A 23,311-nucleotide genomic window follows, 5' to 3' on the forward strand; every position below is an offset into this window, starting at 1 on the left:
ATATTAAATAGAATGAAATATCACAGGACTTGATTTCCAGAACAGCAGCGTCCTTCCATCATACGTTCAGCTCCCTGTTGCAGGGTACAGAGACCTCAAAGTGGCCGAACAATGAGGAAGTCATTAATGCCCATTATTTTGCATGGGGACCCGCATTCCCTCATCTCGCTTAAATGAGAAAACATATTAAAAAATCTATGAAACTATGTGTATTAAAATTAGACAAAATTGCCTACAACAGTGTCATTGTTATTAGACAATGCTACCTTTCCAGATTAAAATGGTAAAGTTGTGAGTAAATATTATCAATCGGCATCATTCCCCCACCGCACTGCACACAGGTGGAGGATTGGTTTGTCCCACGGCGCTGTTCCGCTCTTTCCTTAGTAGGAACGGATCTTCAAATCCCAGAAACAGGGGTGTATTACACGATTAAATGGTAACATTTGTTAGATATTTACATAACCACACAGTTTTTAAAGCATTAATCTAATTTATAAATATTGTAATATACTGTAATTTTACTGAATTTTATGTCAACTTCTCAGGTTCTGACTGAATTTGAACTAAGTGAAAACAGACGCCCCTGCGGTGTGGGCAGGTGACGGCTTGGTTTGTCCCACAGCTCAGGGTAGGACCTGACTCCCGGAGCTGCAGCTGGCAGAACGGCCAAAGGGGCAAGGAAGGAGGTCTTTAAGTTGGCTGAAAATTACTGTGAGCACAAAAGGAAAACACCGGAGGTGCCCGACACGGTAAGGTGTGAAACCGAAAACGCCACAGTTGTCTTTAAACTGCAAGGTAGTGCTTGGAGTAGTGAGTGATATATTAATAGGAAGGGGAAGCGTCGGTTGGTGTGCTAGCTGGCTAATAGCAAAGGAGCGAGCGAAGTCTTGGGTTATTGCCTGTCTCCTAACGATTGTTGTTTTCATCCGGTCGTGGGCATCGCCGCTAGATCTTAATTTCTTCAACCCCCGGCTGGGCTGTTTCTGTGGGACACACACCACCTATGCTAATTATTCGTTTTCTATCGTTTTCCCAGCCGTAGGAGCCGCTTGTTCGCGAGAGGCAGGGGTCGGTGAGATCGCCGGCCTGAGAAGATACCACCGAGTAAACTTCTCCAAAACCTCCTATCGCGACCCAAGCGTCGTACCTTGTTTGATAAGCAGCAGCCTTGACTGAGTCTTGCGTCCAGCAGGTGGTCCGTACATGTAAATGGCTTGCTGTCTGAAGGACGAACTCCTTTGCTCAATCTGCTTGAGCATTTACCAAGATCCTGTCAGCTTTGGGTGCGAGCACTACTTCTGCCGGAAATGTATCACTGAGCATTGGAGCAGGCAGGAACACCATGGCACTCGGGACTGTCCCGAGTGTCGGAGAACCTTCACTGACCCACTGCTCTCCCCAAGCCTCAAGCTATCCAATATCGTGGAACGGTACTCTGCCTTCCCCTTGGATGCCATCCTCAGCGCGCAGCGGAGCTCCTACCCGTGCAAAGACCACGAGAAGGTCAAGCTCTTCTGCCTCAGTGACAAGAACCTGGTGTGCTTCTTCTGTGATGAACCTGCCTTGCACGAGCAGCACCAGGTGACCACCATAGATGATGCATTTGAAGAGATCCAAGTGAGTCCTACCTCTAGGTCCATTTTGATGTGGACAGACTCTTGTGTGAACCTGATCTTGAGTTCTCTTGAATTATAACTGTCAGCATATTTTATAAAATACTTATCGCAAACAAGTAGTGTTGTTCTTGATTGCGTATGTTGCCATACGTAGCCCTAAGGTACATGTGAAATGAATCATCAGAATAACATGTAAAATACAGGAATTGCTTGGCATGGAAACCCACATTTTTGCAGCATGCTTTAATTTAATGGGGTCCCTAGTGTTATTCTCCTGTGGTGTTGCCTTATTTATGCATGTTGTGCCAGGATGAGTAGCCTGCAATGAGACTTGGCTGCCTCATGGCGAGTATGGCCAAGTGATCAGCGGAGTACGTGTTAAACGATGTAGTGTGACTCACTGTTCCCAAGCAGGTATGAGATCGGTCATGCTCGAGAGAGACACTGACATCTCCGGGGATTTGGCACGAAATGCTGGCCGCCTTCCTGGAAGGAGGCGGTGTTTTGTGTCTTGACTGAGGTGTGCATGATTTCCCAATGCCATAACCTTTGCAATCCCACTTTGGTGGCCTTGGGTTACTTGGGAAAGCTCACTGACTCCGCTGAACCTGTTCTCGCTGCTTTGTCTCCCGTGTGATGTTTGTGGCAATGAGCGCATGGCTCTGGGAGACGCTGCTGCTGAGCAGGCGGCTGTGCTAGCATGCTCCCTGAGTATCTAACACATGGGAGTGACTGATAAGGATCACCGGGACGTCTAGAGCTGGTGTTTTAGAGCAAGTCCCTGGTTTTTGTCCACAGCTGTGGTTTGAATGGCATCGTGTGTCTGTTAGGCGAACTGGGTGTGGAATCCGGTTATGCCATGTGGTGGGAGGGTTTCACTCATCAAGCTCAAATAGTTCACTTTCATTTCATGTTTGATGTTCTTGCCTGCCTTGGTTCTTTAAGGCTGTCTTCCCATACGTCTAGAAGACTGAGTCATATTGCGTTTCTGAGTCTCATCATCAGCTCAGCTGATTAAGGGAGTTGCGAAACCACAGAAAATTACTTGTCGTCATCATCACCGTAGTTTCTGAGAGGTTTGGCACCAGCTGTCATTCAAACCAGTTGAGAGCCTGACTGGTTTGAAGTTTTCCAGTTGTCGGAAAGAGTGCTGTCCTGCACTTAGTCATGTGACTTGCACTATGCAATGACTGTATTCTGTTCCGAAGGGGTGTGTCCTAGAAGACTGGAATGTCTTCATAGGGTGATTAAGTTCTGGAAGGCAGAGGAATCAGATTTTCGTATTGGTTGACTTTATCTCTGAGACTGCAGAAGGTGCAAGAAGTTTCATACTTTTTTGTGACATTCTCTTTCCAGTCCTGGAGTAATCATCTTTGTTCAAATAATATTATTCAGTATTCACAGGAATTGAATTGATTTTACAAAAACACGCTTGCCTGTTGTAGCAAGGTCTGTGCAAGTCTGGCAGGTTTCACATTCAGTGTATGACAGCATATGAACATTGTCAGAATCGTGATTCCCAGTGCCGAATAAATTAGTGCAAGGTGCTGCTTTTGTCGGGTCATTTGTGATGGCTCTTTAGACAAGATCTCTCTGGGAGAATCTTTTGGACAATTCTTGTATGCATGTGTGTGTGTCTGTGTTTGCATGCTCGCCCCATTTTTTCGACAGATAGTGGGACAGGATGAAATGTTCATAAAACCTCCTCCCCCCCACTCCCCAAGGTGAGCAGAACTCCATGAAATGTATAGAATGCAGGTGCACTTTCAAGCTGAAGAATCTGTCTCTCAAAATTCCACAGCAGTCTTTCAGTGCGAATGAATGTATCTTTATAAAACTCCCTTTGGCAAAGTGGAAAATGTTATCCTGTAACAGCCCACAAATTTGGTCTCGGAAGCTGCTTTTATGCCAAGATGTGAGACTTTCCTGAAGCACATATTAATTAAATGTGTTTTTTCCTTTACCTTCGCTTCCCCCCCAGTGATTATTCTGGAAAGAATTAAGTTACTACACAGTTGTAAAAGTGGGGATATTCATTGAATTTAAGATGTAAAATCAGATTCCAAGAACACCAGAATCACCAATTGAAATTAAAGTGGGTTAGTGATGATTCCTATTCCTTTTACAGTCATGTTTGGGGAAAAAAGACAACATGACAAATAAACTGTTTAGATCCACAGAGGACTGGTTTCTGGAACACACTGTTATGCCTTCTGATGGATATATAAGAAGGCATCTAGAGACTCACTTTTTCCATGGTCTGCATTCTGATGTGATTGCTCAGCGAGTGTGTTTGTTTAAAAATTTTTATTACATTTTTTAACGGGGGGGGGGTGGACCAAAACATTCTTATATGCCGATTCACGTCTTTCATATCCCCATATGAAACCTACTATGGGGTGACATTTGCCTGCTGATCCCTGCACCCCTCTCTCTCTTCCCCTTCTCTCAACTAGCTAAACCTCCCTGTTCACATTTTTCAGATTAAATATGCATAATCACTTTGCTAATGTGTTTAAATGAGATGGATTTTTCTGCGTGCTTCTGTTTGTGCGTAATCAGAAGGTAATTTGTCTTCTCACGCTTTGGTGCAGCAGCATTAATTTGCCATGCTCATTATGATAAACGTCCTTTTTACTAAGCCGCGATAATTTTCCGTTTTCGTGAGTTGATTGTACAAAGTGAAAGGCCACTAAACAACTGAGTAGATATAACAAATAGTGAAAAGGTTTAGGGGTGGCATGGTGGTGAAGTGGTTAACACTGTCGCCTTGCATCTCTGGGACCTGGGTTCAAGTCTCTGCCAGGGTTCCGTGTGTGTGATGTTTGCGTGTTCTCCTCACGTCATTGGGGGGGGTTTCCTCCGGGTACTCTGGTCTTCCCCCTGCAGTCCAAAAACGTGCTGAGGCCAAATTGCCCATAGGTGTGCCTGCGTGAATGAATGTCGTGTGAGTGTGCCCTGTGATGGGTTGGCGCCCCATCCTGGCTTGTTCCCTGTCTTACGTCTGTAACCTCCGAGATCCCCCCCCCCCTCCCTCTATCCATTTTCCAGCCATGTTTTCCAGTTAGTCATGAGGTGTGCTAGAGGTTATCCTAGATAGCATGAAATACTAGACTGACACACATGGCATACATTTTATTATTAATATCTAACTGTATAGAGGTTCCGTGTACGCTCTAATCAGTCATTTTATAAATCTCTATGTGGTTCGTACAAAATCATTAGCACATTTGTTTAGAAATGAAGGAACTGGACAGCACCTGAAGTTCCACCTGTCGCATTGGCCTGTGAATCCCAGCCCTTACACACACTGTGTGGACAGTGTGGTGGGTTTTATTGCTTTTCTTTGGGTCTGAAGGGCTGGTTTGAACCCCTGTTGGCTGCCAACCAGATCAGCCTAACAGGGTATCATTGTCTCTCCGTCTGCTTATTGGATGCCATCTTTGCTCAGTGGCAATCACTCCACAGAAATGCATTTGGTTGATGTAATGGTGCCTATTGTATCAAGGTAGATAGGCTGGCCTGCAGTACCTCTAAAACGGGGCGCTCCAGTGAGGCTGCAGTGGGATGGCCCTGGCTTCTCATCAGACTGACCGGAGGTACTCTCATCTGAATGAGTCGTTGTCAGGCAGCAGTTGTAGAGTGGAGTGTTGATTGCATTATGTAAATCAGTACAATCCCCTAAGCTTGATTATTCTGTGTCCTCAGGACGCCAGTGCTGGGATAGTGATCATCTAGCCGCCAAGCCCATAGGCACTGTGGATTTTCAAATGGTCTTTGTGTCTAGAGCCCACCAGTATTGGGACTCTGTGGTTCACCCTGCTAGATGGGGGGCACGTTACCTCCATGTGACTTTCATGCCAACTTCATGGCAACATTCTGTAAGCCTCTGTCTGGGTGATGGAGCCTGGCTGTCCTAGATGAAGTTGGCCCCAATAAGTTAATTTCTAATTCGCTGTTTAACAGCTTCCTACAGTTTATTTTGCCTTATTTCTGTGGTTCCTGGTGAGGATGGTAAGACCCATTGATCGTAGTGGTTTCCTGCATCATGCCCGGACAGAATGAATTCGAGGTCAGTCTGTGGCCTTTGGGTTTATTCTGTAGTTAACCAGCCGAGAGGAAAGACTGGGAAGCACACTCGCACTCATTTAGGTTACCATGGGGAGGAGGCTTCACACTGGGACCAACAGGACATAGTTGTCCACATCAATGTGGCTGTCAAACGTGTGCTCATCGCGGCACTGTTTTTAATCCAGTCCTCAAAAAGCTCCTCAAATAAGAAGAATAAAAGCACACTTGAGTCCCAGAACTCCTTGTCTTCATTCAGGCCCACCTTCAGAACCAACCCCCTCCCCAATTGCACATGTGCCAAGCGAGTGTGTGTGTTAATTCTCACTCCAGGGTGGTAATGGAGGGGGGTCCTGGTACCAGCTTGCTTTTCGGCCACATCATTCACCACCGCCTCCTCCGGCAGGCTGTCAGAACACCGCTGCCATGGTAACCCCAACTCGGATGGTCACTCGGCGATGCTAATGTCGGCACTGACGCTGCTGAAGTTCGATAGCGTCAGCGATCCCTGCGTGCAAAGTCTTTAAAAATAATGTTAAGGGCAAATTCCAAAGCAGGGCATTCTGGCGCATGCTGCCAATGAAGTCTGCTGGGTCATGCTAGTGGCTTCAGTGGTGTTTGTGTAGACTGAAGGCTCCAGTGGAGGGGGGGAGGGTGCTGGTCTGACTGTTGTTTGGGATGGTAATGGCCCCAAAGTTTTACTGCTATTTCTGAGGCACTTAGACTTACTCTGCATCTCCAGTGTTGCTTAAAATAAGTAAAACATGACAGTATATGTGGTTTTTGAAAGGTCTCTCTTAGAGGTTGCCTGTGATGGCAAGTGACAGGGAACTGTGGAGGAAAAGGAGGAAAGTTTTCATGAGATCATCAGTCAGAAAACAGGCATGGCCTGTGCTGCGGAATAATTATGAAAAGCAAGGAAAGTGACATGGTTCTAAAAGTGCAGCACTTTCACTGTCTGTCGGAAACACTGCCCACTAACATAGTTTGATCCAGTCATGGCAGTGGTGAGCCGTGTGATAACACGGTGTGGATTGCGGATGGAATGGGTTTAGTTTTTTGCAAATTTCACAGCTGTGTATTTCGTTGTAGGTTAATGATGGCTTTGCTGTATGTATTTACCCTACAGAATGAAAAATGACATTAAAATGAACTCATTCATGGTTGACCCGCTCAGACCTGCACAAATACTTATTAAAACACTGGTACTGGGTTGATACTAACTAGACCATGGTGTTCAAGGCCATGGGATAAACATCATAAATGACTACTGATATTTTTGATGATTACTGTTTGTTGGAATTTTAGATTCCTGAAACATCATTGAAGGAATTAAACCCTTCATAATTTACATTGCAACACACTAACTCTTGATTCTGTTTCTTGATGAAAGACAAGATGTACCACAAAGCCCTCCGAATGGCACATGGAGACATCCCAACGGCACATGGGACGATTCCTAAAATGGTGGAAATTCCACGGAGCAAGGGTATTTTCATACTTGTGCTAATACTTTTGTATGTGCCTTCATGTGTGTATTTGTGTGTTTAGATTTAAAAGCAGTATCTAGAGAAGGGCAGCATCCAGTTCATGTTCGGTGTAGAAAATAATCTGTCTGTGTGTCTGTGTGTGTGTGTGTGTAACTGTATGTGGTTGCTTTTGAGCTGGCAGGTATGTACCCTCTCTGCTGTGGTCCAGGCTTTCAGCAGTCAACCTGTCTTGCTTGTGGACTGCAGGAGCTCAACATGAATACAACCAATCTTAGGTACTTTGTAGTATTGAGGGCTGCTGTGCCTTCAGCCCAGGAAAGATCTTCTCTGATGGATACAGTATAATTAAAAAAAAAAAAAAAAATTCTTTAATGACAACTGAAATAACCTCAAGCTCCTCGTGACCTGAACTCCAATATCTGGCCAGTGTGTGTTTACATCACCAGAAGCGGCTCTGGACGGCGTTCTCTGTGAGGTGCTTTTGTCCTGACTGCCGCAGGATTGGGAGTTCCCGGATGTTACATGATGTTGCTGTGGGAATGCCGGGGGGCATGTTGAATTATGTATCCAACTCCCGTGTCTTCTGTGGTGCTGTGAGAACCCTTCTCCTTCGTGAAGGTGGTTTTGACATGTTTTACTTTTTTTGTTGTGTTTTTGATCTGCTTTTACAGACATCATAGAGACCTAAACTTGTAAATGATCTCAAGTGTACGAAGTCCTACACCCCCACTGCTGGTCTTTTCTGTATTGTTTTGTTGTATGTATTATTCAGCCCTTCTCTCCCACCCACCCCCCCAATCCATCTGACTGCTGCGTTGGCAAAAGCCCTGCTTGCTCTTCCTGACATTACTGCCCCGGGCACCCCCCAACCAGTCAGGTGGAAATTGGTCTAGCTTAGGCCACTCGTTCCCAGACAGACTCTCTCAAGCTTCTATAAATCCCCCCCCCCCCCCCCCCCAGTCCCCCACCTCTCCACCTAAAGAAGCAGAGCTGTTGCTGATTAGCGACAGACGAGTTTGTCAGATAGGCAGTAGGTGACTTAGGGGGGGGGGTGCCCTATTTTTTCTCAGGTCAGAAGCCTTAATTACCCCAAGAGGATTTCTGCTCCCTTGCCTGACCTCTCTGTTCAGCACTATGCTGTATTTCTTGCCCGCTGCTGTTTTATGTTACCCAACACATCCATGGCAGGGCGTGCTGATCTGTACCTCCCAGCTGCTTGTACGTTTTGGCGTCTCTCGCTGGATGCTCTGAATGCTGGGAGACCAAGTGTAGGTACGGTAGATGTGCTTACTGTTCTAGCATATGTCAGCACCAACCGATAACCTTTATCTTATTTCACTGCTGTATAACTATTGAGGGTTTTTTCCCCCCATCTTATTTATACCTTCATTGAATTCGCTTTTGGCTTACACATGCATTCTGGCTGTCATTAAAAGATCCAGTCGTTAGTTCCTTTACTATTAATAATGTTTAACCATCTGTCGTCTATGTTTGAAGCATCAGTCACAAAACGGCAAGTGGGGAGTTTTAAAATCAGATATCCTCTACCTCGACATAACATGGAAAAAAATGCACTGACTCATCTCTGACAAGTGGGCCTTGGATTTGTGATGGAATGGAAGTGGCGCAATTGCACATGTCTGCACAAGACTTGTTGTACATGTTGTCTCCTAATTGATGGGTTTTTTTGTTTTATTTTTCTTCTTTGGAAATCATGAGATACGCATTACTTTAGTTTTACTTAATGTGTGTTTAAAAAAACTCCATTAGTGGCGCATTTGTTTCTGCAGTGCGATATGCTTGATAATGCAACAATGGACCGAAAGTCCAGTTTGACTTGTTGCAAGGTCAATGACAAATCACAACTTCAGCGAGGTTCAGATTACACAAATCCAGTAACTCTCTTGTTCCCATCTGCCATAAACATAATAATGTACTCATCTTTTATTTAAACCCACAACATCAAGAATTACTTGGCAGTGCAGCCTGTTACAGCTCTAAGGTGCCTGATGCCAGTTTAACTTAAAATCAACCCAAGGATGTATTAAATTCCTTCATTGTTTCAAATCTGCTGCTTCAAACTCCTTTTGGTTTGCTCTTGTTCTTAAGGAGCGAAGCCAGTTTATTCCCCTGGAAAATCCTAAGTTTTCAAGTTAGCTGTAATCTAACTTCAGAAGGTACCTGCCACAGAAATTTAGCTAGGTCACCAGAGGCGTAAACTGGAATATCGGAATCTGGGCTATCCAGAAACCAAAGTAGATTGTGGAGATGTACTGTTCTCTGGGAATGATTTCCACTGAAATTGGCTGCTGCGGTATGGTTGGGTACAGCTGGCTGCAGTACTGGTTCAGTGTGAGCAGGTGATCGACATGTAGTGAGAATGTATTGGAACTGAGAGGTCATGGTGATCTCCAGTGACTGTACCACTGCAAGTTCAGCCGTGGAGGGGGGTGATACAAGGTTCCAAATGGTCTGAGAAAATAACCCATGCAGCAGATTATTATTCTTTTATTCTTAACTGTGTACTAGAGAGAATTTTGTGTAGTGCCTGACATTTAGTTGCTGCCATTGGTGATATTTTTAAGGAAGGAAAAACTACCTTCTCCCACCCCAGCAGTGCAGTGTGTCTGTGGCTCTGTGTGTTTCTGTTATTACCACAACCCCGGATCCAGGCGGCGTGCCAGCCTGCCGCGTCCCTGCCATGCTTCCCAGCAGCTTTTGGGTCTTCGAACCCCAGCAAAACTCGCATGGGAAAGTGCATCCCTCGGAAACAGCCAGCTTAGTTCAGTCCCCCCCCCCTTTTTTTTTTTTTTTTTTTTTTTTTTTTTTTTTTTTTTTTTTTAAGCTTGGCTGTGACCGACTTTCACACCCCCCGTGCTCCGTTATACTCTGGCAGTTTTCCCTGGCTTCTTTCAGCGGGTTTTGTTCTGAAGGACTGTTTGTACAGTGCCGTGTAATTCACTCTGAAGGGCCGTGGAGACTTGTGCAGGTTCGTGGAGCATAGGTGTGACCCTCCGGGGTCAAGCTGCCAGTGAGGGGACTTTTAAATGGCCGGAGGCAGCATGGCACCCTGCCGTGCTGCTGGGGTGGCACAAACGAACGGAGCCGTAACCTCCGTCCTTGACATCCTGCCCCCAACCATTACTAATATATTTATTTATGGCTAAGGGTAAAAAAAAGAAAAAAGTTTAGGTTTAGGAACTAGGCAGATTTCCTCAAACCCCCCCCCCCGCCCCCCCCAAAAAAAAAACTATTGCAGTGTTGGGGGGGCATACTTCTGCTACTGTAGCCAAGCACGTTTTTCTAAATGATTCTCCCCATCACTGTTGGTATTTGGAAGCAGTGAGGCATCGTTCAGGCTGCGCATCTCGGCTGCATTCCTTTAAAAAACAAAAACCATGGTTTAAATTATATACACAAACTCTAGTAATTCACTGGGTGTCTCTCTGTCTCTCTTTCTCTCCCCATTCCAATTTCTTAAATCGGCATTGATTTTTGGAGAAATCTTTTATCCAGTTGTATTGGTTGGAAATTTCTAATATGAAATAGGAAGGATGCTTTTGACGAACAAGTATGCTGTAATGCTGTACTTTTCTACAGCATGGCTGGATGATTCTGCCCTACTGTGGGAATTGCATGTTTTCACAGTAAATACAGACATTTTCTTGTTTTGAACAACAGAATTTATGAGCCTCATTAAGAGTGCATTTAAATTATTAAAATTAGTCGGTCATCGCTGGGATTTAATGTCTTTTTGTGCCCCATATTATAGGCGTGAGTAAAGGACCGTTACAAGCACAGGGTGACCTCTGTGCTAATGACCGCCCATCTTAATTAAGTGGCTTCTATTCCCAAGCGATATGTCGGTGAATTCTCGGTAGCGGTTAAATCTGGATCCTGTGACAGTGCTGAGTATCATCATTTCACCCAGATGGTGCATTTCATAGTTATATAAATGTGTTTTGTCTATTGCAGAGTAAAGTAAAAGTGACTCTTAGTGATTTTTATTCTGTGAGTTCTTAATCTATGATGGAACTTGCGACAGTCCCCCCTGTCTGTGTGGCTGTGGTCCAGGTCTCCATCGGCTCTGTGCCTCCTTGCCCGCAGGCCTCGCTGTTCCCGTACCTTTTCTGACAGCGCGGTGAGACTTGGTACCATTAATTCATTTGCTCTCCAGTGGTCTGAATCAGCTATAATGAAGTGCTTTTGAGGTTCAGTTGGACAGCACTTGATATTCTCCTCTCCCGTGAGAGAGGGAGCAGGGAGAGATGGTGGCATCGTGATTTCTTTTTCAGAGGGCTGGGTGCGTAGCTCGTCCCTAGGCATTGACAGAAATGCTAAGCCGGGCTACTTTTTATTAGCATCCGTTGTTGTTACCATATTTATTGTTACCTCGCACAATATTCAGTTTGTCTTATTTTTTGCCTTCCTGGAAACTTCCACTGACCCTTTGTTCTAGTGGCTTCCTGCGGGGTCTAGGGTGCTCCTGTCATAATGTCAGCCTGCTCACAATGTCCCCTTAATTTAAAGACACTCCAGAGCGGAGGAGATACCTGCAGCCACCAGGACTGAAAAGACACCCACCACTCCTTGCTATGCATGGCAGAGTGTTTGTGTGTGTGTGTCCTATTAATAGTTTTTTTTTTTTTTTTTCTCTTTGAAAAGACTTGTTATGGATAGACATGCTGGTACTTCTTGGAGGCCAGTGAGCTCAGCCATTCAGCCTCTTGATGAGAGGAGGACACTGTTGGCTTTAGTTTTGCCCCTCTGTGGTGGGTGGGGGGGGGAGGTTGGACCTGCAGTTTCTCAGGTTGCATTTGCAGTTTCTCAGGTTGCATAGTTGATGGAGACTCAAGGTGAGATCCATGCGAGAGGCTGACCCAGGGCCTGCTTGTCTGAGCCCCAGACACCCTCATTAGCATCACCCGCTGTGAAGGCTTCGTTAAGGATTCGTTAAGGATTTGCTGTCTTTAATCTTGTGTTTCAGTCATTTCCGCCCCTCTTTGCCAATTAACTCTGGCTGCGAGTGGCGCTGGCCGTCTGGGCACCACGCGGGCTAACAGCCGACGCTCATGGGTGGCGCCGTCAGCCTCCCGCTGGAAGAGACCCCAGCCAGGTAGCTTTCAGGCCCTGCTGTGATCTGACAAATGGTTATTCAGAGATGGTACCGGTTCATCGTGGGAGGCAGCCCCTGGATACATGAGCTGGCAAGTCCCATTAAAAGCTCATGGGCACTTTTGAGGGGAGTATAGGAAGACACGTCTGGTTTAAACCCCAGCATGATGATGGGTTGGGGCATTCGGACTGTCTATCATCCTCACTTGGATGGCTGCTTGGGAAGGTTTAATTCTGGCCTTGCCAGACTTCTGAGGCCATCTGCCTTTAGCTAATCTTGCTAGTAGACACCGCTAATCCGGTCTTTTCCGCAACGGGCATGACTGTCCCAGACGGTGAAACGTCCAGGCTGCCCTGCTCTGATTCTGTCTGTCCCCCTGCAGACAGCCCCGCGGTTAGGGGCTGTGGAGTGTCCAGCCCTCTGCTGCATGCACAGACTGGGTTGGGCAGTGACTTTCTCCCGTGCTTTGTGGATAGAGGACTAGGGGCAGCTGAGGTTTCCACATTCGTTTTGGATGGATGTGTTTATGGGAGAGAGGGAGAAGTACGTATGACAGGCGACTCGGAGTAAATGCTGTGACTTTCTGCCTTGTGGACTGTGATGAAATGCTGCCCCGCCGGTATGCAAAAAATAAAAAACAGTTGTCATGATATGCTACTGATGGCTCTAAATTTGGTTTGCTGAGAGAATGAAATGGGATCCATCAAAACATATCGAATGGCAAACAAAACTGATTGTTATAATCCATCGATTATTCCATTTAGGGAGAACTCCTCAAATGCAAATAACTTTTGGCCATAGATGCATGCAGTTGTTTTAGTTCGGTTTGGCCCTATTCAACTACTTGCTGACTGATAATTTGTGTAAGACGGTTCAGTCTTCCATTCAGTCAGCGCTGTCTTCTGGTTGTTCCTTTGACTTTGCTGCATTTTTTGACTTGCTTGCTAACTGATAAGCTAGGTTATGCTTAGCCATGTTATGCTAAGCATGGTAACTCTACCACGGTAAGGTACACTATGCAGACTGCTGAAGTATGGCCTTTATACAAATGATGTACCTTATGAAGACACCAGTCCTAATGAATCAGTAGACCATAGTTATTCCTTCCTTGAGATGCTCTAATGTGGAGGTATGCAGTGAGACCAACCCTGCTCCATGGCAAGGCAAGCTAATGGATTCCTATCATTAGCTGTGTGTACGGCCCACAAAAATCAATGCTCAGTGTCGCTTTGATGGTCAGGTTTCATTCATTAGATCAATTTGACTGGGGGGAAAAAAGCAAAGGTCAAGGAAGAGTATTTAGAGGCTCTGTCCTATCAAGCCAGCCCATGATATTCCACTCGAAACAGTGCTGGTGCTCGAAGCTGTTTGAGGACAAGCTCTGTGTGTGTCTGGCTCCTGTTTCGAGGCTTTTGGATTCCTCGTGGTTCCTGGCAGTGGTGTGTGTGAGGGCTCATGATGGATTACCTGGTCATGCAAGGGTGTCCTCTCCACCTGCTATTTTAAATATTCAGGCTTCTCCCGCTAAGAGCTGCAAGTGAGAAATGTATGAAGCAATACCGACTGTTGCTTTTCCAGTTATTTTTGGCATGCAGGAACCCAGCTAAATATGTTTCTCGTCTGTCAGGAAAAGGGAAACGCTGCCCAGATTTGTTGGGCTGATGTTTCTAGTATATGGCAGGGTAGTTTCTGCTGACAGATTTTGGTAAACCTCCATTGTCCTGTTCGCTTTAAGTAGTCTTGAATCAAACACCATGCTAGGTAGGTTTATTCTACTCCTCTGTGTCCTAGACCTCTTTGGCGGTTATTGTGAAGACCTGCCTTTCGTGATCTGATGTCATTCTCTTCAGTGGGGCTGTGCGATTGGGTTTTGTGAGCATGACCCGGCTCGATGTAGTGTTGGCGGTCTGTGGAGCTTCCCTCTGACTTTCTGCAGTTGCTGGAGTTAGCTGGGTGCCCCCAGGGCTGTGGCAGAATTGAACAAATTCTTCTGCCTTCCAAGCCTGTTAATATATCATCGGGTGAAGCCCGAAGCCCTTGCAGCGAAAAGTGGATGCATGACAGAACATGTCTGAGGGTGCCTGTGCTGGTCTTCACCCTTCCAAAGTTGGCATGGGTGTTGGTGCAGAGGGAAAGGCCTGTAATGGCCAAATAATTCCATTCCAATCTGGTAGAAAATAAGGATTAAGGTGGTTGAAACATCATTCAATGAACAAGGTCAGATTCCAGCTAGACAGTTTGAGTGTTCTAAGAACATGGCTCAGGCTGTGTCTACGTGTCTTCCGTACTGGATAGGAAAACGGTAAATGTGAAATGTCAAGTTACTGAACAATGAAAGTTGGATTCTTGTTGCGTTTGTTGTCAACTGACCTGTGAATTATTGTATTGCATGGCACATTTTCAGCACTGGCTGTTGGTGCCTTCGCCCCTTGCGCGGTGGCTGTTGGTGCCTTCGCCCCTTGCGCGGTGGCTGTTGGTGCCTTCGCCCCTTGCGCGGTGGCTGTTGGTGCCTTCGCCCCTTGCGCGGTGGCTGTTGGTGCCTTCGCCCCTTGCGCGGTGGCTGTTGGTGCCTTCGCCCCTTGCGCGGTGGCTGTTGGTGCCTTCGCCCCTTGCGCGGTGGCTGTTGGTGCCTTCGCCCCTTGCGCGGTGGCTGTTGGTGCCTTCGCCCCTTGCGCGGTGGCTGTTGGTGCCTTCGCCCCTTGCGCGGTGGCTGTTTGTGCTCTTCCTGCACAGCCTATGAATGAGCTGGCTGTGACGGTTGCCTCACTCTGATTTATGCCTGACCGTTAAAGATGACAGCTGTTCGGCACTTGGCTCAGCGCAGGACACAAAAACTCCCCTCTCCTGCCGTAATGCAGAATTATGGCCTGGTGTGATGAAGGTTGTGCCGGAATCGTCCTTGGAAACGTTCCTTCGGGGCCTGGATTCACGGATGGAGACGGAGTGAAGATCCATTTGCAACCGCCTAATGTGGTTGATGCTGCTAGATTGATGATGATGGTGTTATCTGTGCCCGTCAGTGCTGTGCCGTTGATATCCTCCCTTCCCATCCCCCAGTACCGCAAGCACTTTCAGGGGGTACGCACAGCCCCCTTCAGCAAATCCGTCACCCACTTTGTGCTTCATGTTACGGATGAGTTTGGAACAGCAGGAATTTTCAGCAGCTCAGTGGAAGACACAGCAGAGCTTTAATGTCAAGGAAATATACCAACACAGCTTCTCTTTGCAGAAAGCGATGCTGGCTAATTCTTGTCCAAGGGGAACTTCGGCTTGAATGAAAGCCAGGCTTGGGCATGCAGTAAGGGTTCGCTAACCATTTCCTGCAACGGAATTGATCGTTTATTCTGCATTTCTCACATGCCGATGGCAAGTTGAGAAGTTTGAGATTTAGATCCTTTCAACAGTGTCCTTGAATGTACTTCAGGGACATGACACCTGGTAGGTCTGACCGACGCAATGTGTGTGTGTCTGCAGAAAGCAGCATCCTTTAACAGATACACATCTGCACACAGGACTGCCACCCGGCACACACTTGGCATAATGTGCTCATTTCTGTCACAGCATGAGTGACCTGCACAGATGTAGCTCTCCAAACACTGAGCTACCCTTTTCTTAAAGTCATGTGTTTGAACACCTAATCCAAGTCTTTAACTGTGTGTGTGTGTGTGTGTGTGTGTGTGTGTGTGTGTGTGTGTGTGTGTGTGTGTGTGTGTGTGTGTGTGTGTGTGTGTGTGTGTGTGTGTGTGTGTGTGTGTGTGTGTGTGTGTGTGTGTGTGTGCGCCGCCTTGTCAGCCCTACCATTGAGGCTCTCGGTCTGGGTCGTGCTGAGGGTGCGGCTGCCCCCTGCTCGCTCGACGTTTGCTGCCTGTGACCGCTTCTGAGCCATGGCTGTTGAAGGGTACGGGTTGGTTTGCGTTTGATGCGGTCCTTGAAAAGCAGGTCACTGCTCTGGAAAGTGAGATGGGCGTGTTTGTCGGTGACCTTCAGCCTGTAGTTAGAGTGCTGGTCTAAACTGATTTAAATTACACAGTTTGAGCTTTTTCCAGAATGTATTTCACGTTGTTATTGTGAACTGAGGTGAAATAAAAATGGACAGCTTTCCAACTTAAGTGGACCTCCTCGGCGCGCTGTGGCTGTCCTCGTTCTGCCTGCGAGCCTCGAGCGATGTCCCAGTTCTTTCCAGCAGCTTGCAGCGCCCTCATGCAGCCGCGCCCCAATTACCAGTTTGGCAGAGAGCGACACGCGCCTTCCACGTGAAACTGAAAACAGCGTGATGTCCATGGAGAAACCTACTTCACCCCCATGCCGTCACGGTACAGTTTGCCTTGTTGACTGGAGGTAACGCTCTGACTCCTGGGATCCTCTCTGGTTTCTTCCAGAGGGAGATGAAGGAACAGCTGGCCAGCCTGCAAGATAGCGAGAAGGGCCACACAGAGGCGCTCCAGCTGCTACAGAGACAGCTCACCGAGACCAAGGTAAGACCAGTTGCTCTCCCAAAGATGCTCTACATGACTTAAAATTTCAGTGTGGAGACAGGGGTCTGTTCTGATTCCTTGAATGGTGGGATCCATGGAAATGGACCACTGAGGCTGCTCCCTCATTCGCTGCAGGATGAACATGACCAACTCTAACATGCCCTCTTGAAAATCGGATTATTGAACAGCTCTTTAGCCTTGACACCTTGTTTTAATAAGCAGTCGAAAGTGAATCCCCTCCCTTCCTGCAGACTGAAAAACTCAGGCTTTAATAGCTTAAATGTCTGCACTTTGCACTATTGACTGATGGCACATCACTTTGGCCACCGGCGTGCCTTGTCGGTTCCTATTGGCCACCGGTCAGTTTCTGTTAGCTGTTGCTGTGCTACGTCATTTTTTTCTTTTTACTTCTTTCGTTCTTCTTTTTACTTGCTTTCTATTGGCTGCTGGGCTGCTTATTTCTCTTTTTTCTTTTACACCTGGCCTGCTTCTGGTTTTAATGAGGCATTTAAGTTCCTGTTTGTCCTTTTCGCCATGTAACTCACCCTATCTCTCTCTGCATTTTGTTCCTGTAGAATTTTTAACACTACGTCAGCATGTATCTGCGATCTGTTATACGAACTAGCTCAATAAGTGTGTTTGGCAGGCTATAATTGGCCTTTAGGATGGTTATGGTGTTCAGCCCCCGAAAATAGAGGTTTGCTTCTCAGCCAGGCGGGGGTTGATGTTATCGTTACCATTACTGTGTTGGGGTACCATGGTTTCCAGGGTGTCGGACAGAAAGCTTCCTGCATTTGCCAGGATTCGTTTCAAATCCTCCATTCTGTTTGGGCAGTTACTGAAAATGTGTGGCTATTGTTTTGTAGTTCCTCAGTTTAATTAAAAATCATCCATATTTATGAATGGAAGGTAGTTGAATGTGGGTGTATTTCATCTGCTGTATTTTGTGCATGTTACTGGTGTTTTTTTTTTTTTTTTTTTAATCCCTCAGTAGCCTCTGCTTAATGTCTTAGAATGGATCGGGTTTATTACATTTGGGGTGCCACTTAATGCAGCAGGCCACTCCTACGTACAGAAAGGATCTGGAGTTCAGCATGGCCCAGTGCATCAGTATGTGGTACCATCTCTGAATTTCTGAACTGCAGGTACATTCATATCCAATAGAAGACCGGGAAGTCTGCATGAACTAACTTATTGCTGAAAGCCAGGTTCTTAACTTGCTCGTACTCCTAAAGGTCAGAGCTGCAGTGAGACTTGCACTGTTTTGCATCCTGCATGTTTGAAAGTGGAAAGTCGTTCTTTACTGTCTGTCAGCTTTTGCTTACCCTGCAGCCAAGCCACCAGGCCGTGATGTCCTCCATGTGACCACGCCCATGTACCTATTGTGTGGCACAAAGCTCTCAGCGGTGATTGATTGGTTAAATATCAAGAGACACTTTATTGACCTTGAAGGAAACTGCAGGTTCGCAGTACCCCAGCACACTGGCACATTTAGGCAGCAAAAATACTTTTAGCCATGAATAGACTAGCAATAAATAATGAACGGTAACAGTGCAAAAAATGCCAGAGAAAGTATTGTGTGAAATTCAATAGTAATGGTTCAGAAATAAATAGTATTGTGATGTGGGCTATACAGTGAGGGGAATTCATGTACTGTGAATGCGCAAAAGCAGTTTGGGTGTGTGTGTTTGCGCAGATGTTTCTGTATTTAGGGGAAGAAATTTTAACTGCTGAAACTAAAAGTGTTTTTTGTTGCATTTCTAAGGCTTTGCTTGAGAGGGCTGCTGTAACAGTGAGTCTTTGGGAAGTCCCCCACAAAAATAGACATGCAAATGGCAACTGCCTGACCTCTGTGTAGATTCTCCACCTGCTGCGGTTATGGGTTTGAACAGGGATTCATCTCTCGCATCCTCTGCTTAATCAGTGGCTCTCCCCTGTTTCCGAGTCTTTCCTGCACCCTCTTTTGGAATCTGCTCTCATTTTTCTTTTTGTTTTGTGCTCTTCTCCCTCTCCCACTGCGGATACATGTCCCTAGCTGACCCCAGATGCTGATCAATACCCTAACCCCCCCGAATCACTCTGTGTCTGCGTTAGGGTTTACCGGGGATTCTGGGAAAGGCGCCTGGTCCTGTCCCGTGCCCCTCAGGGATTCCAGCCACCTTGTCTCTCATACCTTGACCTCGTCTCTTTCCTTGTTCCTCCATGCAGCTCTTCTGCTGTCCTCCAGAACACGTCTCCGATTACGTGAATCGAGGACTTTGTCGCTGCCGGCCCCTTCGGCCAGTTCTGTCTGTGCTTAACCTCTGCCGCAAATAGACAGTGGGGGCCACAGACCCCCCCCCCCCCCCTTGTGTGTGATTGTCCAGGTCATGTACAGGGAGAGGCTAATTAATGCTTTATGGCAATGAGATGCTAGTCACAAACATTAACCTTCAAGGGAACCATGGAAACACGGCAAAAATGAGGGCTGCCGTCACGCCACTTGCCGACGTTATCAAACACTCAGACCCCTCTCTCCCCTACAGTCGTCAGCGAAGAGCCTGCGAGCAACGGTAGGTGAGGCCTTCGAGCGGCTGCACCGGTTCCTGCGCGAGCGGCAGAAGAGCATGCTGGAGGAGCTGGAGGCGGACACGGCCCGCACCCTCGCCGACATCGAGCGCAAGATCCAGCGCTACAGCCAGCAGCTCCGCGACGTCAAGGAGGGCATTCAGATCCTGCAGGAGCGGCTTAGTGAGACGGGCCGCCATGAGTTCCTGGAGGGCGTGGCAGTCACCTCTGAGAGGTGGGCCGAAGGGGGGGTCTGTGGGGGCCACCGGTGGAGGGGGTTGTGTCCGAGTATTGTGTGTGTAAGTTCTTGATGGTCGATTGGACCCATTTACAGTGCATACATCAGTTACCCTCTGTGTGGCGCCTTCTCACTCTTACCAGCTCTCACCGGCCACTTCATTTCTGTAGAATAAAAGGAAAGATTCACGAAACCAACCTCACGTACGAAGATTTCCCCACGTCGAAGTACATGGGGCCCCTGCAGTACACAATATGGAAGTCCCTGTTCCAGGATATCTCACCAGGTAACCTGTGCCTCAAACTGTGCGTCTCCATAAAATGCTTATTTATTTGTTAACTTTTTAAAAGTAAAGAAAGCGGTGTGATCTGTCCTCCTTGATCAACGGCCCTCATGGTGGCTTCGCTGCTGGGTTGGCGTGAGCAGGAGCCGGTGGCATGAGCCACTCGCTGATGTGGAGGGACTATCAATGAGGGAACAATGTGATGTATCTGACAAGGAGCCTCTCACAGGATGACACAGTAGCATCATTCATGATAGCTTCTCCCCTCGGGGATTATTCCCCTTTTTAATCAATTTGGAGCTTTCCGAGCATCCTAATGCACCTCAACTGGAGGCGTCTCTTCTGCCGTTACAGGACGCTACCGCGTCACCAGGACCAGCTGCGTAGGTAATGCGTCTCACAGCCACACCAGCTGTGTTTGGTTCATCTGTTCCTACGGCCTGCCCCGTGGAGCTGCCTGACGTGGGCGCCACCGGCAGTGGTGACTGTGGGTTTATAAATAGTGTCGCGAGGGGGATGTACCCGTCGGCCCCATTGCAGAACTGGCACTGCATAGCAGGTCTTCTCATTATCTCCCCCCCGCTTCTGACTGACTTGGTTCAGCCCATCACTGGCTCTTGTTTGTGTTAGAGGTCAGAGTGACATTGATGTCTTGTGGTATCACGCCTTCCCGCTTGCCTTATGTGTGTCCCCCCCCCCCCCCCCCCCCCGCCTGTCATCTTGTGATTCCCCTGTCTTAGGGGGGCTTCCAGACTTGTTCGCCACTCTCATTCGGGTTTCTGCTCCTTGAGCCTTTGCTCAGCTTACAAAAGCACTGAATTGCTTCTTGATATTTTTATATCTCATCCATCTGTCTTCTAACTTCTTATCTTACTAGATGTCAGCAAGCCAGTTAACTCATTGGTGGGGCAGTCAGCCAAGTAAATGCGACTGCAGAGTCCCCCACACAAGCACACTTCCTGGCAGCTGATTGGCTTGCCGCAGTGCATGCCTGCCGAGCAATTGGCCAAGTGGTCATTCCATTTCACTGTACCCATTCGCTCGCCCTCCCCTCTCCCTCTAGTGGACAGCTGCCAACACTCGTCCTTCCCATTCCCTGTGCAACGTCTCCCCACCCCTTTCAATTTGGTTGCCATGGAGACCCCGCTGGTCCCATAAAGTGTGGTATGGGCTACGAGCCGGGCATGAGAGGGCTCTCTCGGGTGCCACAAGGCAGGTGACAGCAGGCGATTCATGTTACAGCAGGGCACTCTGCCAGGAGCCCCCCCAGAAGGGGAGGAGGTAACTCCCTTACCAATAATCTGGTTGTTATGGTGCAGGGTATTTTATGCTATGAGTTGTCCATCATCCTGTATGACCTGCTTGTTTAGACTCAGACTTGTTTTTCAGGATGTAGGCAGGTTGTTATGTAATTTTTCAGGAGGACACCAACGGGCAGGCCTCCATACCTACTGCACTGCTCCGTAAATATGGAGAGCAAAGGAATGGCCTATAAACTTGATCTGGATGCAAAATCGCGATTTTGTTTTTATTATTTTTGCCAAATGCAGGAGGGTGGCGATCTCATTGCGTAACGAACGAGCAGAGGATTAACCGTGTCTATGCTTGTTGTAAATAAACTGAACAGCTTATCATGGTGACTTTAAGGGACACAGAGTTGAAGAGAGATCTATAAGGAAGTGCTGAGGAAGTTTGCTCCTCACCTTTTTCTGTGAATGTCTGAGAGGTGTCCACATCTTTGCCTTAAAGGGGCACCCTACACAGCTTTTAGGAGTAATGTCTTCTAGTTTCAGATAATGAAACGAGACGAGCCTCAGTCCATAAAAAAAAATCCATTACTGTTCATGGTTTATAGACCTGCTTCAGGTTTATCTCTGCCCACTTGAGTGTGGCCTGTGACTGTTTGCCTGCAGTGGTAACGGACAGGATGCTGTTGATCAGAGGTGTCCTATAATGCCACCGCTGACCTGGTCTGTACTCATGCTGTGTTGTCATCCCGCAGTACCAGCTGCCCTGACCCTGGACCCCATGACAGCTCACCAACGCCTCATTCTGTCAGATGACTGCACCATCGTGGCGTATGGGAACTTGCATCCGCAGCCACTACAGGACTCGCCTCGCCGCTTCGACGTGGAAGTGTCCGTCCTGGGGGCGGAGGGCTTCGGCTCCGGCGTGCACTACTGGGAGGTGATGGTGTCCGAGAAGACCCAGTGGATGATCGGGGTGGCGAGTGAGGTGGTCAGCCGCAAGGGCAGCATCCAGATCCAGCCTAGCCGTGGCTTCTACTGCATCGTCATGCATGACGGCAACCAGTACAGCGCCTGCACCGAGCCCTGGACCCGCCTTAATGTGAAGAGCAAGCTGGAGAAGGTGGGCGTCTACCTGGACTACCCCAAAGGCCTCTTGGTGTTCTACAACGCCGACGACATGTCCTGGCTCTACACCTATAGGGAGAAGTTCCACACTAAGCTCTACCCCTACTTCAGCCCGGGTCAGAGCCATGCCAACGGCAAGAACGTACAGCCCCTACGCATCAACACAGTTCGCCTCTAGAATCCGTGAAACTGGGGGTCCAGGCAGGATGGGTCATCAGGGAAAGCACAGTGCACAGGGTTAAGCTCAACCTAAGAGCACTTGTGGCTCTGGTGCCTGGAAAAATGCCCCCATTCAGACACGAAACTTCATATTTAAAGAAACGGCGACGCTTAAATGAAACGTTTATAAAGTATGTTTGATCAGTTCTGTCTGGTTTGTGTTTCTGCAGGGAAACTTGCAGTGCAGTGCGTGACCATTCCAAGTACACCTTGATCAAATCAGTGAAATTGTGTGATTGTCGAAAGTCAGTCTTACCTGAAAATCTTAATGTAACTGGAGGCATAAGAGGACATGGATCGCTTGGGATTGGGGACGGGATTCTGGGATTCCTGCTACCCCCAGATGGGCCTCTTACTCCCTCACTTTCACCATCTGCCAGGGGGGAGCACTGACACCCTTATCTCGACTGCCAGATGCTTCACACGTTATTCTCTGTGATACTTTACCCCCCGGCTGTGTTCACGGCAGTGCCAGAGTGTCAACACGGCATCTGTAGTGCTTCTAAAAGCTCTGTGATAAGCCCCTTCCCATTCCCGTCTGCTGCTGTAACTTCAGGACCGGAAATGAGCAACAAAGTGTTCCATCTGTCCTGTCGCCATCTTCTTACGAAACGGGTGTGATTCTGCTACAGGTTCTAGTTGTCCTCTAGTTGTCCCCATAATGGAAGCTACTGATCGGGGTTTGGATCGAAGGCAGCTGATCGGGACGATCAGCTGCCTTCGATCCAAACCCCGATCAGTTGCTTCCATTATCCGTAGGCGTGTAATTCACGTTGACCTGACCTGCGGTCAGCGTTGATAATTTGACGACTTTACTAATGAGTACCTGTTCAAATAGGGCAGCGTGGTAGTGCAGTGATTAGCACTGTTGGCTCTGGGAC

At 47.6% G+C, this 23,311-nt stretch overlaps 1 protein-coding gene across 1 annotated transcript; it reads left to right on the forward strand.

Annotated features, from left to right (window-relative positions):
* The first annotated feature begins 1,210 nt into the window (after positions 1-1,210).
* Positions 1,211-22,501, forward strand: trim62.1 (tripartite motif containing 62, tandem duplicate 1). Its single transcript, XM_049023043.1, has 5 exons — positions 1,211-1,620; positions 16,673-16,768; positions 19,294-19,550; positions 19,724-19,839; positions 21,839-22,501. The coding sequence occupies exons 1-5, from the start codon at positions 1,213-1,215 to the stop codon at positions 22,387-22,389; spliced, it is 1,428 nt and encodes a 475-aa protein (XP_048879000.1). The 5' UTR covers positions 1,211-1,212; the 3' UTR covers positions 22,390-22,501.
* The last annotated feature ends 810 nt before the right edge of the window (positions 22,502-23,311 follow it).

The sequence above is a fragment of the Brienomyrus brachyistius genome, chromosome 8 (genome assembly GCF_023856365.1).
Source record: "Brienomyrus brachyistius isolate T26 chromosome 8, BBRACH_0.4, whole genome shotgun sequence".
Classification (NCBI taxonomy): Eukaryota; Metazoa; Chordata; class Actinopteri; order Osteoglossiformes; family Mormyridae; genus Brienomyrus; species Brienomyrus brachyistius.